Here is a 13,678-nt window from a genome sequence, read left to right on the forward strand (position 1 = left end):
CATTTTTTTTTAACCATACTGCATATTTATCTGGCTTTCTAACCCCAAATTAGTAATATTTCATTCTCAAGAAGTACTCCATTCTTGAGTTTTAACATTTCTTTTCTCAGCAGGATATTATGGTTTAAAATCACAAATTAAAATGGCTTTTCTGAAGTACAGATACCTATAACCATGACCAAAACCATATTAAACTATATTAAATGTCCAGAGGTGCTAAGAGAATAATAACTCCCTGGAAAAAAGCATGAGATGCTCTTCCTGAGAGTTCCAGGGAAAATAGCAAATCTAAAACCACATGTATTTTATAACACATTAATCTAGTTACATTTTTAGTGCTCAGTTGCATTTCAAATAATTTCAAATTATCCTAGCTGTCCAACCAGCCTGGAGGTCCAAGCATCAAAAAATCAAAGGAGATTGGCTTTCCTTTGCTCCCCGTGTTGGATCGTCAGGCGAGAGGAGCCTTTCCTTCCTTCTACACACGCTGTAGATGTATTTGCTTAGTAGTAAGATTGGGAGAGATTTTACGTTCCGAAAGGGGAGCAGGACTTGGATTTTCAGGAGACGTTTTCTGCAGGGACTGAATGTGGCCATCTAGGCCACTTACTAAAGTGGCCCATATGGGAAATGTCTTGTCTCATCTCTGCTTCTCACCACTTCTCAGCTGTCTTCTAAATCTGCAACTCTCAAAGCTCTCTCACCGGGGCAGAAATTCAATTACCAAGAGGAGAAAAATATGCCCTTCCATTGTAATGAAACTCATAAAGTTACCCGTTGAAGCAGTGCTTGTCCAGGTATCACCAGGGCAGAGAAAACTTTCAAACTACGTGTGGCTAATCTTCCATCATTTGTAGTGTAATATCACACAGTGTAGATTCCTCGTAATTCCAGCTTATTTTCTAAACAAACTAATTTTCTACTGTATGGTTCTCAGGGAGAATCCTGTATGTGTTGATAGATGTGATATTTTTAGCCCATTCCTCCTGTGGTTTGGCTCAGAGTCAGCTCGTGGGCAGCAGGCCTTACAGACTTCCGAAGGAGCCAACCCTTCTTCCTTCTCCACTTCGTCCATTCATTCAATAGATTCTAATTGAACACCTATCGCAAGAGCTAGACTTTGCAGCTGCAAAAATGAGAACGTCACAGGGCCTCCTCTAACAGAGCTCAGTGTAGGGAGAGACAGATTCAAATAATATTTATCATCGAGGAGAGTCTAGGGGAGGTGTAAACAAATTCACTGGGAGTACACAGGAGAAAGTTGCTAAAACCACGCTGAGGTATTTTGGAGATAGACTGAGAAGGATGGATAAATAAGAGTTTTCCATTCAGGAATCAAGAATGGCAATGAGGTAAAGGGGAACAAGGTAGAAATTCACAGAAACCTGAATGAAAATTACATACTATGCAACACTTTGAGAGTTCGAGAGAAATGCAGCTGGTCATGCACAGGGGTGGGACCGTGCTGCACCCTGACTGCCCCATAGGAGCTTGGTCTTTATCTTGTGAGCAAAGGGTCTGTATTTGGAAAGATCACTATGGCTAAAGGTGTTTGGCCAGAGGAGCCAGGGGAAGAGAGATGGGTGAGGAAGCTATGGAATAGCCAGGTTGAGGTGAGGACCCAGACTGGGATAAGCAGCAGGTGGATTTACAAACAGTGGCTTCGAGTGTTTCTGACTGTATCTGTGAAGTATCCATCATACCTCCAGATAAAGGATGGTGTGTCCTATAAATGTAATCAAGAGTAGAGAAGAAAGACACAAGAAACTCTTCCCTATCCCCACACACGCTTACACAGGGCTGACTCAGTGACTAGGGAGCCCGTGAACTCTTCCTTCTGAGGCTCTTCTTGGACTATATGCTCCTTTCCAGACGTGATTCTGGCTTTGGCCTTAAAATCACATGAGTGGTCTGATAAGCCTTCCATGATGTGTGTAGGGGATGTGTCCTTAGTGGGTCACCTCTAAAAATGCAGAGGCCTCAGTCTTCTTGAAGATGATAAAGTCTTCCTTGGGTTGCCAGATAAAATACTGGATGTGGAGTTTTGTTTGAATTTCAGTTGAACAGATCATTTTTAGTATAAGTATGTCCCAGATATGACATGGGATATACTTATACTAAAATGGTTTTCCATTTTTTATCTAAAGTTCGAGAGTAACTGAGTGGCTTACATTTTCACTGGCTAAGTGGGGAAGCCCTACCCTTGAGCTTAGCGTCTCTCTGGCTCAAACCCTGAGCAAACACTTCCCCTGAGAAGCAGGAGCAGGATGAAAGGAAGCCTGTGCTGTTAGAAGTTGGAAGGTGTTTTACAAAATCATTGGCAGTAGGTTCTCTCCGGATCCGCTCCTTCCCCAGGAGAATCTGAAATCTGAAAACAGTGGGCTTGGCATTGAGCAAAGAGCTGGTGTGTTGCAGGACTGTTGGAGGGGGAAATGATTCCATTTAGAATAACTTATTTGTTAAAGCAAATATCAGTATACTTATAACAAAGAGGCCCTCAAGTTTCCCACTGCGGTGTGGATGGAACATTAATGTCTATGTCACAGATTGATGACAAGAATTTCCTTAGGAAGCGTAACAGCAGTCAGCCGCCTTATATGATCTTTTCTGGTTTTTTTGTTTTGTTTTGTTTTGTTTTATTTTTTGAGCACTGAATGTAGCTCAAATTAACTTGGTAAGCATTTATTTTATGCTTAAAATTTAGGATATTGGCCCTAACCACATCTAATATTTTCCAAGCCTTTCCCCTTTAACCAAATTAAGTTCAGAACTCATGTTCACATTTAAAAAATAATTGGATTATAAAAGCCAACAGGCATAGCAATTATTTGGAGATTTTAATATATGAGTAATGTTTATTTAGAAAAATACCCATGACCAACACCATCAAATCTAATTTTCCCAGAGAGTTATGCTAGCAATCTAGTAGGTTTTCCCTGCATATATGAAGAGTATTTTTAGCAAGAGCTTCAATAATAAGCTTCCTTCTGAAGGAATCATCTTGTGATTCCATGTGAGAAAAACCTCTCCTTGAGGTAAATGAGAGATGAAGTTGTGAGTTCTTGCAGAAGTATTGGTTTACTTACCCCTTTCTGACCAAATGGCAAGAGGAGATTTTCTCTTTGGATGCTTTGATAGCTTTTTTTTCCCCCTAGAAGCATACAGAATATCCAGAATACTCTTTAACTGAAATCAGCCTTAAGCTTCATAAATTATATTTCTGTGAGCCTTCTAAGGTGAGAAAACCCTCCAATTTCAGTGAAAGAAATTTAGGTTCTCCTTAGAGTTAAGCCAAGTGGTGGGATTTCTGATTTTCCTAGCAATCAAGTATCACCAAGAACCACTTAAGTAGAGAAATGCCGCAGTTCTTACATATTCTGAGCACCTACTATGTGCCAAGCCCCCAGTATGGGCAACTGATAATCTGGGTGCTCTCAGTGGATGCGTGGATCACACACCTCACCCGCAGTAAGGTCAGAGAAGGCGGTTTTTCCTTTCCCCCAACATATTCAAATACTCAAATCGCTTATATTACAAGTTCAAATGAGGTAAACATACAACCTAGGAGTTACGAAATCAAAGCGATTTTATAAATTATTAAATAGTTGGAAAATAAGCTCTTGGCTTTCCAGCCTTCAGACAGAATGGAGAGCAGGTATCTCTGCTGAAAAGCTTATTAGTTTCTTTTATCATCTCGTAACCTCCCCGCTTCATCTTGTGTCTCATTTTGCAATTGCTTCCTAATCTTTATGGCTTTCCTTTGAGTCTTTTGTCAGCTTTAGAGAAACAAGGAACATACGTCTTCTAAAAGTGAGACTAAACTAACTGCAACTCCCACAGTTTCTTCTTTTTGTTTTTGTTTAGTTTTGGGCGTAGCTGCCTTGCCGGTCCAGTTACTCATTAGCTATTTTGACCCCTGGAACTCTTCCTGTTGATGCAGATCTCAAGTCACTCCCCATTTAAAAAAAAAAATAGTTTGCATGTATGTGTGTGTGTATGTATCTCTGAATGAAATCACAATTACTATAGGTAGAAATGTATCTTTATATATGGGTACACATATGTCCATGTGCACATGTATGTGTAAATGTGTATACATATGCATACATATGTTTATAAGGATTATATATATATCTCCTGCTAATAGCTAGTCATTGTCAACCAAAAATCGAGTTGGGTCTTAGACAATCATTTTATAAGCACAGTTCATAATGTTTCCAGAAATCTCAAAGCCTGTGCTTTTCAGGTGCAGACCCTTTATGCACATGGCAAATCATCTCTGAATGCCAAATCTAACTAGAGTCTCCTCATTTGTTTAAAAAAAAGCAGAACACTTTAAAAACAGGCATGTAGGTGAAAGTAAATTAGGTAGCTGCATTATGTTTGTGCAATTAGTATGAGTTTCACTGAAATTTGACCCTGCTCCATGTACAAAATGCCGAAGACACTGAATTCTTAGGGGTGTTGAAAGCAAACACAACAATAATCAATAGTTTGAAGACTATTAGGATATGCTGATTATTCAGGTAAATCTTTTGTAAACACCAATAGCATGCTTGTCTTAAAAAAAATCATTATTCAAACAAAAGTGTTCACCATAGAAACATGACACAAAGAGGCAGATAGACATCAACATTCTGAAAATCTGATAAAACTAGGTAATATCACTGAATTTACAGCTGCTTCTATGTTTTCTAATTTTAATTAACTATAGTATTGCTTCATTGAATGACATAATCATGACAGGCATTTCAATTTTTAAACACTGAAGAACTTTATATATATATATATCTATTTGGCTCATTAATATACTTTTAATTTAAAAAAATAAATGCAATATATGTTATTTCTACAGGATTTTTTTTTTTAACAAAGGGATATACTTTAGGAATAACAGTGTTTCAGAGCTGGTTTGTTTAGAGTATATGTAGGCTCCCTTCTTACCATACACCCAACATTTTTTTTCCTTAACTACAAAATGGGAGACAAAGCACCCTTTGGGGTAAACATATTCTTTTTTTTTTCAGTAGTTTGCTTTTCAGAATCACTCTCCAAAGTAGAGAAAGGCTGAGGGTCTAGCCTAAGGATAGCTTTCTTTACCAGTGGTAGGACCGACCACCAGCTCAGCCATACTCAACATCATGAAAGTTATCATGGGAAGCTCTGTTCGAGGATAATGAAAACCAAAACGAAATTCCTGACCCTTCTTCAAATGTCAGGAGGCTTTTGGCTTAATTTCTAGAACTCTGAGAAAATCCAGAGATATCTTCTTCACTCATAATAAAAGTCAAGTCTGCTCAAGTCATCTTCGAAGAGAACGTCTATCTTCTTGTTTTCACTCTCACAGTTAATAAAGTCCTAAAAACATACACGTTTTTCAGCATAAAAGTCTGAGATAATATCTTGATAATATCCTCTTCACGATGCACTAGGAGTAGAATTATTCTGCCACTGGTTATTATTAATATTGACCAACAGATTATAAATAATTATTTCAGGAGGAATGTGAGGACCTGTGCAGACCTGTTAAGTTTCCTTTGAAGCCTGGATTTTACTATTGAGAATTTGTAGGTGTTTTGTCATCAGCCCAATCCTTAATAGACCAGTATAGTAATGTGTGCTACTTTGGCTGCCAGACTCTTCTTTTTATTGCTAATCTAGTCTCAGCAAGTATAAAGCTGATAAGCCATCCCTCTGTTACAGTGAGCCTCTTAGTAAGAGCAAAAATCAGATTACCTGCCATCAGAGGAAGTAAATCTTCATCTTAAGTGTGAGAGACTGATACAGTTCTTTTGCTAAAGCCCGCCCCCCTGCCCCCACCCCGTGAGTGACAGGTGGGAGACAAAATGTCAAGGAGTCCTCTTGGAACAAATGCTTACAATGGTATTTAATACAGCAGAGAGCCAAGATACAGTAGGAGGACACAGTAAAGAATGTGGAGTGTGTAGATACAATAAAGAATTTCGGTTGATGATCTGCCATCTGATAACTTGAAAGAGGAATAAGTAAGGTAAATAAATGATTTTCAGTTCGCCCTACATGCAAAGGTAAGTTCCATATTACAAAAGTTTTCCTGTTGTATGTGCTGAAAGGAAAGCATATGCATTTAAACATTTTTAAAAAATAAATCACTCAATAGGCTTAAGAAAAATACTCTAGTTCATCTTTCATTGATCTGACCTTTTAAATTCAAGATCAGGGGATGAATCCAGGAGGAAAACCAAACCAAAACAAAACAAAACAAAACAGAAATGAATCACTTTACCATGAAAAAGGCATTTCCAGTCTCAGCTAACCTCAACTAGTTTTTATTGCATTATTTTTGAAATGCCAGGAAACTGGCTTTGGCCATAATATTTTCGATCCAACTAAATCACAGCTGTCAATACGCAATTGCTTGCAACAATTAGCTAAACACCATTATTTGACAAGATCCCTTGAAAGGGACGTAGATGCTGTGGGTGTCTAACACACACCGAATCAAGTAACAGTTAGTCAGGCTGAGGCTGCAGCACAGGGGGAGAAGTTGGTAAGTCCTTGCCCAAGGAAAGGGTGTCAGTCAGCCTTAATTTTTGAAAAAAAAAAATTCATCCTGATTCTAGAAGTTCTTTCCGGTTTTCAGGAATAAATTGTGGAATTGGCTAAAGAGGAGGGGGAAAAGCCACCAACGCCACATTCGTTGTTTTGTTTTGTTTTGTTTTTAAGATGGAGGAAAGGAAGAAAATTAAAAACGCAAATGTGGAATGGTGATGGTATACAATATGGAAAAAGGCAGCATCATGGAACCTGCTAGCAAACTTCCACCAAAGCAGTAAACCCCTCAACTGACAGAAATTCAGCACAAAATACACATTGATTAACAACTCCACCATTACTAGGGCTATTTAAGCCCTCCGCCCCCACAAAAAAAAATCAAGTACAGTATTTGAAAACAGAATTCTCATAAGATTCGAGAAAAATAGAGTGAAAAGGCAATGTTAGCTAAGCTCTTAGCTAAATCCGCTCTTAATGGCCCCCAGTATTTAAACTATCATGGATTAAAGCCATGAAAATAAAAATTTCAATTTGAAATTTTATTAGCATGTTGCTAAAATGGTCAATAAAAACATCAACACGATAAGCTTTGTTGACATAGTTGGAAAACTGCTCTCTAGCTTTTAAAACTTTATTTCCACTTTCCGCCTTCGAAGATTTCTATGTTAGGAAAAGCCAAACTAAATATACTGGCTATGGTGTTGTAATGATGCTGGTTTCTGGAATGTTGCCATGCCTTCCCCCTCCCTCTCCTCCAACTCCTTTAAAAATTTGGTTATTTTTGAAACGCGGCCCCAGGAGGGAGCAACCTAAGGTTAAAAACAAGCGCCCTCGGCACAAATTCAAGTTCTCAGACACCAGGTGAACCTTCTCCTTGCCGGGGGGCGGGGCCGACTCTGATCATCAAATTAGCTGCGCCATTTTCCTCCGGGGACCAGGGAGGCTTCCCTTCTACCAGCGAGGGAGACTCACAGGCAAAGGCGGGTGGGGGATGGCGTTCGCTTCCTTCAGTGGAAAGAATAGGAAGCAAACACTGTGTAGCTTAGCCCGGAGGCTGGAATACAGTGTCACGAGACCAGGGGCTGGAGAGCTGGAAAAGTCCCGGGCAGCCTCGGGAGGACCCGGAGTCCCGAAGTGCTCTCTTGTGGAATTATTCCCAAGTGCATAAGGGACAGGCTTGATTTCTTGGAAATCCTGCAATCTGGGGACAAATCCATACAGGAGCTGAACTGTGCCCCGAAAAGATCAGTTCTCACCTCCCACCGGTCTGTGCGTGCGCGTTTGGAGCGGTCCCTTTCTAGTAGGTCGGGTGAGAGTCACTGATTAGTGACTCGTGGGAGAGGCCTGGTCCCTGCTCCCCTCAGCCCATTCTTCTCTCCCCACTTACAACTCAAGGGGAGAGCGCACGCTGGCTCGCCCGACACCGTCACCACCACTGGGGGCCTCAGCCCGGCGCGCAAAGCCCTTTCAGTCCCGGGGCCAGGTCCTGAGACTTCCTGCCACTTGATGGAGGGGTGCGAGGCTGCAGACTGGCCACTGGGCACTCGAGGAGGGGCGGGGGGCGTGAATCTCCGGCCTAGAAGCCCGGGTGCGGGGGAGGGAGCGGGGCGCCGGGAGACTGGAGGGGCAGGCGCACCCCCCCACCCCCATCCCAGCAGGCTACTCCTTGTCGTCCACGAGGTCGGCGAGCTCCTGGAGTACACGCAGGCGGCCGCTGGCGTCGATGCGGCGCTTCTCGTGGATGAGGTCTTCCAGGCTGTGAAACCTGGCCGTGTGCACCTTGTTCTCACCCAGGTGCACCTTGAGATAGTACTGCTGCTGCGGGGGCTGCGTGCCGGCCGGCACCTCCCCTCCCGCCTTAAACTCCCGCTTGCCGAAGCGGCACCAGGCGGCGAAGCTCTCCGAGTTCGTCCAGCAGATCTCCTCGCTCTTGAGGCCCAGGTGGCCGCAGGCGTTCTGCACCACCAGCTCGGCCACCAGCGGGCGGTAGCGGTACCAGCTATTCACCACTCGGCCCACGTTGGCCGCGCCCGCCTCGTACAGGCTGTCCTGGCGGATCTCGCCTTGGTGCAGGTGGATGATCTGCCCGCCGCCCACGTAGACGGCCCAGTGCGGGGCGGGCGCGGGCGGCTCCGGCGCGGGCTGCAGCCACAGCAGCTCCAGCAGGTCGCCGGGCTCGCAGAGCGCGGGCAGTGCGGTGACCGCGTAGACACTCAAGTCGGCGCCCTGCGGGCCGCCGCTCACTTTGGAAAAGATGCATTCCTGGCCCCGAAAGGCGGAGAACTGAGTTTCGTTGAGGACCAGCTGGTGCAGCAGGTGGTGGTGGTGGCGGCTGGGGCTCTCTGGGCAGGGAGTGCAGCCCGGGGGGGCCTTCACGCCAAACTTGTCGGGCTGGCCGCGTTCGTCCAGGTCCTCCTCCTCATCTGAGAAGAAGTAGGCGACCCCGACCCGCAGCTCGTCCTTCTCGATCCCGGATGGGTCCCCTGTGGGCAACTCGCTGTAGTTGAGGTGGGTGATGCGGTCCAGTTGGTTGCCCATCAATGACGCGGCGAGGCGAGGGCCAGGAGCCGGGATCTGCGGAAGCACAGAGTAGAGGCAGAGACACGGTCAGAGTCCGGCTGCCCCTGCCCAGGACAAGCAGCGTCCCTGCGACCCGGCCGCCCGAGCGCCTCTACTGGAGTAAACCGCGCCAGCCGAGCACCCCATGCCAATCTGGGGCCAGGACCCTCACAGAAACCAGCAGTCCGGCGGGCGAGAGCTGCACGCCACCACAAAGCCTCGGACCCTGTACGGGAATCTGGTCCAACTCCCACAAGAGAAAAGGCAGGAGGGCTGGAGGCCATATGGGGTCCCAGTGGGGAGCACAGCGCGGATTGTGGCATCTTGGGAGTCGGGACATTCAGGAAAGGACGGAGGGTTAGGTTGGGAGAAAGAAGGGGCGCCTCAGGCCCCAGAGCTTGGATCAAGCTGCGCTCATATTTCTACCCCCACCCTCTCCAGCCCACCTCTCTGGTTTACACTAGATCACACTCCTCCCCGACAGCGCCTCGCACAATAACAGTCAGACACATTCGCAGGCACTCACTTGACATCAGCAAAATTTTGCACACTTGAGTCCAGACACTCACTGGCGGGTACACTCGTGTGATAATGTCACATACACACACAATGACAAACCTTCGCGACGACACACTCAGACTCCCACATTCCTACACAATTCCAACCCCATGCTTGCACGCTCGCCAGTGCACGTACACCCACGCACCCGGACACACCTGCCCACATAGGCAGGCACGCTCTGCCCCTTAGTTCTCTTGCCTTCTGCCCAGCAGAGCCAATCTGGCTGCGCCAGGGCGAGGCTGCTCTGTCTAAAATAACCTAACAAAGAGGCAAGGGAAGGATGGGGGAAGCCAGTGCGGTGTATGTATATGCGCGGGTGTGCGTGTGGGTTGTGTAGCGAGGTCCACTTTCAGCCAAGAGACCCCTCTCCCTCCTACCCGGCACAGGGTCCAGACAATCGGAGGAAGAAAACACGTTTCCAAGGCAAAGAAAGCTGACTCTTCGTACCCGTGATTTCCCTGCTCCCGAAACCCCAAACTCCTTTAAAGTCTCCTGGTCCCCATGGGTGCTGTGGAGGTGGTGATGGCGAGCGGGTCCTGGGCGGCGAGTGGGGCTGCGGCTCAGCTCTGCCCCGCGCGGATCGGTGCGGTGCGGTTCTCGGCGCGGTGCCCGTGCGCCTGCCCGTCCGCGCTGGCAGGGGAGCCTGCTCCACCTGGGCAGTCCCGACTCCGTTCTGCTTTCCTTCAGCCCAGCGGACGGCTCTAAGTAGCCTGAGCAGCGGCTTCCAGGGCCCGCCCTAGGACGCGCTGATTGGTTGGGGCTGGTGCCCAGGCCTTGTCAATCTCCGCTGGAGTGGGGGTGGGGGACGCAGGGGCGGGTCTCCAGCGTGCGCTCCGCCCCGCCCCGCCCCGCCCCGCCCTGCCCCCGCGCACCCGAGCGCGCGCCGCCCCCGGGAGCGGAGGTGTGAGCGCCGGCCGGGAGCGCGCGAGGGGTTGGGCGCTTCTGTACGGCGCCTCTGCGCGCTTCCATCCGCGCCTCGCGGCTGCTCCAGCTGTTGGGAACTGTGCCCACCGTCCGCCCGCGTTCTGGGTTCTGGGAGAACAGACTCCAGCAATGTAGCTGAGTCTGCGGGTGGAGAAGCCCCAGTGCACCCCGGCACGTTGGGCGGCCCGGGGCCGGGAGCGACATTGTCAGAGACGGGTACCTGGGACTCTCCTGGGGCCCCTGGAGCCTTGGTTCCCGATCGCCCCTGGGCTGGTCCTTGGCGCACAGACTTTTTCCAGCCTGGCAACGACGCCTTTGAAATTGCGCCTTTGCTCCTGCAATCTTCGGCTCGTCTCCTTTGACCCGTGTGAAACTGCTGACCCAGCACTGGCCTCTGGTTTAAAAAAAAGCGCGGTGTCAAATGCGACTGAGAAGTCGGAGCCTTGGCCAACCCCCTCCCGGACTGGGCCTGTAATATTGGCCTGCAGTTGTCTGTCTGTGAAAGGGGTGCATCACGAATACCGACATACTATTGTTTTCCAGCTCCCAGAACTGCCTTTGCTAAGGGATTTTTGTTTGGTTTTGTGGGAGGAGAGTGTCCAGCAGGAATTAATGATCGCTTTTCTGGATGGAAAGTTAATGAATGTGCCCTGGATACTGGATGCTGCAAGATGGCTTTCATAGATGTGAAGTTTTAGATCAATCGTTTAAGAAGCTTATAGCGTTAAGCCTTGAAGAGTTCTTAGACCATTGGTTCTACTTTCGAGGCTGGGTTCCAGCAGCTTCTTGGTGGAATCTACTTTTTCCCCAGGGAGAACTGAATGCTTCCTCTGTGTGTCCCCTTGGCCACTGGTGCAAACTCCTAGAGGTCTCACCCCATTTTATTGCAAACCTGTGTCGTGACTTTCTTCCTCTTTCCAAAGTGAATGCCTTGAAGATTGGCTTGAGCTCTACACAGCTTTATATTTTGGGCCTTTTTATCAATACTTGGTGTAGAATGGACTCCATTAGCAATAATGAAAATGAAAACAGACAAGGTTTATTGACCACTTACAAGCTGCTATTTGCTAGCCTTTAGAGATTTAAATAGATGACTTAATCTTCATGCCTCTGTAGGGGATTTACTAATATACCCCCACTGCAACAAATGAGGAAACTGAGGTCCAAATCTCAGTGCCAGCAGTCTACCCAGAGTCTATGGGACTTCAGGACCAGTCTTTAACCTGGCTATGTTGTTTGTTGAATGAACAAAATCTTGTTTCATAAGGTAAGAAAACTTGTGTTCCAGAGAAGTTAGCTGATTGGCCCAAGGTTACACGAGGACCGATGTATATTATAAAAGCCTTAATTATTTTTTTTGGTAGGTGATTCTGCTTAAGTATTTTCAAATTACAAGGTCACCAATTCTTGTTCCAAAGGTCTCTGTATATCCCATAGCCTCCAAAAATGCAATGATTTAGCAAATTAGATGCTTAATAAGTATTGCTGGAAAAAATGACTTGAAAATGACCATCTGTATACACTTGATGTGCATAAATCTTTTCAAAAATGTGGCCAATGCTCATGTGCAAGTTACGAGACTACAAGTTGCCAGCCTTGGAACTGACCACAGGTTGTGATGGTCTTTTTTTATACTTGCTATGAATAATAAACAACTCATTTTGGCCCTGAAGTCAAGAGAACTGAACAAGTGGCTTCAGAAATCAAGAAGAGAGTTATTGGCCTGGTTATAAACTGGACTTCAGGGATCTCTGGGAGAAGTATCTGAAGAGCTCATTACTGGTGTCTGAGAGGAACTCACTGAAAGTAGCTCACGGCTTGATGCTGAATAACTTTTTTTCTTTTCAATCCTCTGTCCCTCCCAAGTTCAAATCTTGTGCACAGACACTTACAACATTTTGTGTGGGATGCTGCGTCCTGTACTGCCTGTCCTGTTCCGTACTGCTCCAGGCCGCAAAGTAAGCTGACTGCTCTTTCTTAGTGTTGCTCAGTTTCCCAGCATTGAAAAGGATAATTAACATAAATTGTTGTCAGGGCTTTGAGATACAGTGCCGAAAGTTTAAAAGATCAATATGCGAGGTTTTGGATTTCCTTTCCATCCCTCCCCCTTGCCAGGTTAAAGGCTTACTGCCTTTGTAACCACAAGGGAGAATAAATGCCCTGAGAATCCCCTGGAAATAGAAGGCAGAGACACAGACTCTAAGGCACGGGAAAGAAAAAGTTAAAAGTCAACTAAGGAAAGTGCATCTACTCTGTTTAGTCTTTTGGCAGTTACAAAGATGATAACATAAGAAATAGGCCAATCAGATGCCCACATTAGAAAACCCAACTTTTATTTTCATCGCAAAATACTGTTTGCCCATAGGTTCGTCTGTTATTTCTCACCCCATCCTGCCTTCTTTCACGGTGAGGAAATAGTGCCACCCGAAGCAGAATACAGTCGTCAAAAGAGCAAACTCCGGAAGCCAGCTACTGTAGCTTGAATCCTACTTCACCATTTTGGATCTGGGTGGCTTTGAGTCAGTTAACTTAATTTTTCAGGGCGTCAGTGTCTTCGTCTGTAAATTGTAGGCCAAATGGTATCTATATCGTTGAGTTGTTGTGAGTTCATGCAGGCAAGTAGGCTTGATACACAGTAAGGTTTCGATCAGTGTTACCCATTATTATTATTGTTGTTGCTGGAAGAGGGGAGAGGGTCCCATGTTCTAGCTGTTATGACAGCTGTTCAGTTCTTTCTCTCCTTTGCCCCAGGCAAGAGCTAACCCGAGATGGGGGTCCAAGGCTGTTCTTGGCTGAGGTGTGACTGCCCTGAGATTGTTTCAGGGTCTGCAGCTCTGTATAGATCTCTGGATGCGAGTCCTGGGGCTGGTTACCTCCTGGGTCACACAGTGTTTCGAATTGTTTTAAAATGAACCTTTCGTGGTGTGAGGCACTTGTACGGACAGTGGTGAGCAGAGGAGTCTTTAGGAGTCAGTTACGTGTATGTTACCCTTTCTGCTGGTGCCCTGGGTGCATCCTTCTCCTTCTTTTCCTCTTGGTTCCTTCTGCAGCACTGTGTGAAAGACTTTCTCCCAGATTTCCCTGACCAGGCCCTTGGCCC

General features: G+C 46.2%; 1 protein-coding gene across 2 annotated transcripts; it reads right to left on the bottom strand.

Moving 5' to 3' along the window:
* Window positions 1-5,862: 5,862 nt before the first annotated feature.
* Window positions 5,863-10,710, bottom strand: LRATD1 (LRAT domain containing 1). 2 transcript variants are annotated; one of them, XM_072938187.1, is made up of 2 exons: window positions 10,102-10,710; window positions 5,863-9,108 (listed from the first exon to the last, which is right to left on the bottom strand). In XM_072938187.1, the coding sequence occupies exon 2, from the start codon at window positions 9,070-9,072 to the stop codon at window positions 8,194-8,196; it is 879 nt and encodes a 292-aa protein (XP_072794288.1). In that variant the 5' UTR covers window positions 9,073-9,108; window positions 10,102-10,710; the 3' UTR covers window positions 5,863-8,193. The 2 variants fall into 2 exon arrangements, with proteins under 2 accessions (XP_072794288.1, XP_072794289.1); XM_072938188.1 differs by having other exon boundaries at window positions 10,032-10,347.
* Between the last annotated feature and the right edge of the window lie 2,968 nt (window positions 10,711-13,678).

Source organism: Vicugna pacos, chromosome 15 (assembly GCF_048564905.1).
Source record: "Vicugna pacos chromosome 15, VicPac4, whole genome shotgun sequence".
NCBI classification, from domain to species: Eukaryota; Metazoa; Chordata; class Mammalia; order Artiodactyla; family Camelidae; genus Vicugna; species Vicugna pacos.